The 2,997-nt window shown below is 38.7% G+C and overlaps 1 protein-coding gene across 4 annotated transcripts; it reads left to right on the forward strand.

The window, feature by feature from the left end:
* Nucleotides 1-172: 172 nt before the first annotated feature.
* Nucleotides 173-2,841, forward strand: LOC308389007 (uncharacterized protein). Of its 4 annotated transcripts, none has more exons than XM_080870096.1 (5): nucleotides 173-396; nucleotides 587-656; nucleotides 754-828; nucleotides 1,036-1,128; nucleotides 1,218-2,841. In XM_080870096.1, the coding sequence occupies exons 2-5, from the start codon at nucleotides 630-632 to the stop codon at nucleotides 1,857-1,859; spliced, it is 837 nt and encodes a 278-aa protein (XP_080726222.1). In that variant the 5' UTR covers nucleotides 173-396; nucleotides 587-629; the 3' UTR covers nucleotides 1,860-2,841. The 4 variants fall into 4 exon arrangements, with proteins under 4 accessions (XP_080726222.1, XP_080726220.1, XP_080726221.1 ...); XM_080870094.1 differs by having other exon boundaries at nucleotides 601-656; XM_080870095.1 differs by having other exon boundaries at nucleotides 601-656; nucleotides 757-828.
* Nucleotides 2,842-2,997: the final 156 nt, after the last annotated feature.

Consider the following 2,997-nt stretch of genomic DNA (forward strand, 5'->3'; position numbering starts at 1 on the left):
TTTGTTTTCTTAAAGTACAGTTTACAATATATATTTCATACAAAAAAAATATATGTTTACATTTTAGTTAGAATAAGCTTTAAAACTTAAAAAAACGCAGGACCGGTACACGTTTTATTTTGAAAAAGCAACAACCGGACGTATTATTTTGTCACAATCTTGAAATTAGCCAAGTCTGTGGTGTTTAAAACTTGTGACAGTGCAGTTGTGTAGACTGCTCACCTGACTGTGGCCACACTTGGCTGTTTCTTATTCAAGGCACCTGCTCTTTAATTAAGCTGCCAGCATTCCTGACCATCTTATCTCGACTTATTTGCGTTATTTCCAAAGAAAATTTGTTTCACGCGCCAAATGTCATGGCACACAGAAGAAGAAGAACACAACATCCACTTCCAGGTATCAGTGATTACTATTTAATTGTTTTTTCTCCTTAGACGTGGTATTTTCCTAGTTAATTCATTTTCATTTGTGGTGTCAACGTAACATGTGCACAATCTTTTCCAAATAAATAAAATAAATAAATCACCTGTATATGTTATTGGCTGTCTTTTGATTTAATCATTATTGCAATGTAACCTACATATAGTTTTCTACATTCAGACAGCACTGATAGACAAGCACCCAGCAGTATGGACCAGCTTACTTTAAATTACATGGTAAGAATACTTACCCAATGCCCATCTGCAGGTGCTCTGCATTCTTCTTAGACCACTTGCATACTGTTGGACTAGTATGACCTTTGTTTTTTGTTAGGAGATGTGCAACATGGAGTCCAGCACAGATTCTGACTCTGAAATCAGTCCAAGATGGTCCGACACCAGTACCATGGTACTGCTTGAATTCATCAATTGGGCAATACATGCACACTGACATAATAAGCAAATTTGGAAGTATATAGTATAGTTTAAGCATTTTTCAAATAGTAGGGGAAAAACAGTTTTAGTGATCATTTAACATATAAAGCCAGACATGCACCGATCTTTGTAAAAATAACTGCCAACTTATTGATGTTGAACCTCTGGTGGTTGTGTTTAGGGATGTGTGAGCAGTGCACCAGAGAGTGGTGCCTCAAGGAGGGCGTTGCCATTAACGCTTAAGCCTGCAGAAAGGCATGGCTGTTATTCTTTGGTATGCACTCTCCTCTCATTCATCCATTTGTGTTGAAAATGCACATTGCTGATCATGAATTAAAATGTGTGCGCTTGTTATGATTGTAGGATTTGGACCCGTACGATGGGAGCTCTGAGGATTCTGACGAGTCAAATGTCAATGTCTCCAGCAGGCAATCGAGGCAGCAGGCAAAAGGTGGTGGAAAAGGAGGATGTCGACTCTCGGGCCGAAGCAGGCGATGTATCTGTAATCACTCTGCTTCTGTTGCCCTCAGAGAAGGGACAAAAAATGACAAGAGAGACTGTCTGAGAGAACAGCCGAATCTTCTGGATGTCCAGATGAAATGTGGAAGTGACTCTGACCGGTTGGTCTGCGAACTGGACACTCTTCCCTCTAACAGTGACAGGGATGCTTGTAAAAATCTTCCAGAAGAAAGGGTAACTGATTCAGTAACACACAGACAAATCTCTGATATGGAATTGCAGCTTGATGATTCAGGCTTGCGTATTACAAGATCCTCCACACTTCACCCACCTAAACCTCAAAGCTCAGTGGAGGGGAGTTCATCTCACATGCTGGGTTGCTCCTCTGAGAGATCTCCCTGCTTGTGTAACCTTGGATCTCTGTACAAGAGAAAGCTGAGTCTCCCTGGAACAGACATGATTGAGTTGGGACACAGGAAGAAGCAGTGTGTCTTCAACATGGACGATGAACAAGAAGGAAACAATTCTGCATCTGAACCATGTTAGAGTTCTTTAACAGTTGAGATTTAAGGTGGACTGAAATACTGTAAATAGTTATTTGGAATTGCACTCTGTTTATTCATGAATAGTTAACTTTGAGCACCTCCTGATCGTTAAGGTGGCATTTGGTTATCACTTGCTTAAAATTTAGTCACAGGTGACTCATCAAAACCTAATTTTTGTTCAAATGAGCTGCTTAAATCCAAATGAATGAATAAAGTAAAATATTTAAGTCTCCAGTGGTTCATGGAGGTTCAATGAGTGTCTGCAGTTAGGTCAGTAAGCATTTGAACAATGTAATGTTACCTCAAACAGTTAATATGTGATTTTAAGTGCAAACCTTTAGCTTTACTTAAAGGGTTTTAGCAAAACATGGCCTTTTGGTGTTGTGCTGGTCTGTGCATTCCTTCCTTTTAACCAGATGGTTATGTTGATTTGACTCCTTAGGTTTGAGTAACAGGGAAACTAGGCTCACCTGGCCTTGTCAGTCTATTGTCTTCTACTTTTGACCCTCTAAAAGAGAGTGAGTGTATAAAAATGGTTTTGCCAAACAGTTATTGCTGTAACAGATATTTTATGCATATTGTCATGAAACTTTGGTAATATACTTACCCCTCCAACCAGCAGGTGGCAGTAATGGATAATTATATAGTTGTGCCTGGCAGCTCAGTGAAGGTTTCATTACATTTCATTAAAAAAAAGTAACTAAAAGGAGGACTGTGACAGAGGGCAAAACACAAGTTTACATTTGAGATTTCTTGCTGAACTTTGCTTTTGTCTCATGTTCAGTCCAGATGTCTTTATATAATTTGGAAAAAAAAAAATCATTCAGGAAAAAACTGTCTAAAGTTACAATGCTGATATTGCATTTGGGACAATCCATAGCAGCTTCACAAGAAAGAACATTATGTCACTGATGTTTCCTTTGGCATGTGTGTGTGATTCACTTAAACATTTCCTTTAGAATACTTCCCAGTCTGAACAGGCTCCTAAGAAGAAAAGAGCTCCATAGCAACAACCATGCACGACATTAATTAAAACACAAAGACCAAGCAGTTCATTCCAATGAGCTTTATTCCATCTAAATACAACAACGTGCTGGTTCTTCCATTAAAACATCTTTTTTCCAACTTTCCAAATTTCA

The sequence above is a fragment of the Rhamphochromis sp. 'chilingali' genome, assembly GCF_963969265.1.
Source record: "Rhamphochromis sp. 'chilingali' genome assembly, chromosome: 21".
Lineage (NCBI taxonomy): Eukaryota > Metazoa > Chordata > Actinopteri > Cichliformes > Cichlidae > Rhamphochromis > Rhamphochromis sp. 'chilingali'.

Coding starts and splice junctions, on each gene's coding strand:
- LOC308389007 (XM_080870094.1), top strand. CDS start 357: ATGGCACACAGAAGAAGAAGAACACAACATCCACTTCCAG. Junction 657..753: donor AGCTTACTTTAAATTACATG/GTAAGAATACTT, acceptor GTTTTTTGTTAG/GAGATGTGCAACATGGAGTC. Junction 829..1,035: donor GGTCCGACACCAGTACCATG/GTACTGCTTGAA, acceptor GGTTGTGTTTAG/GGATGTGTGAGCAGTGCACC.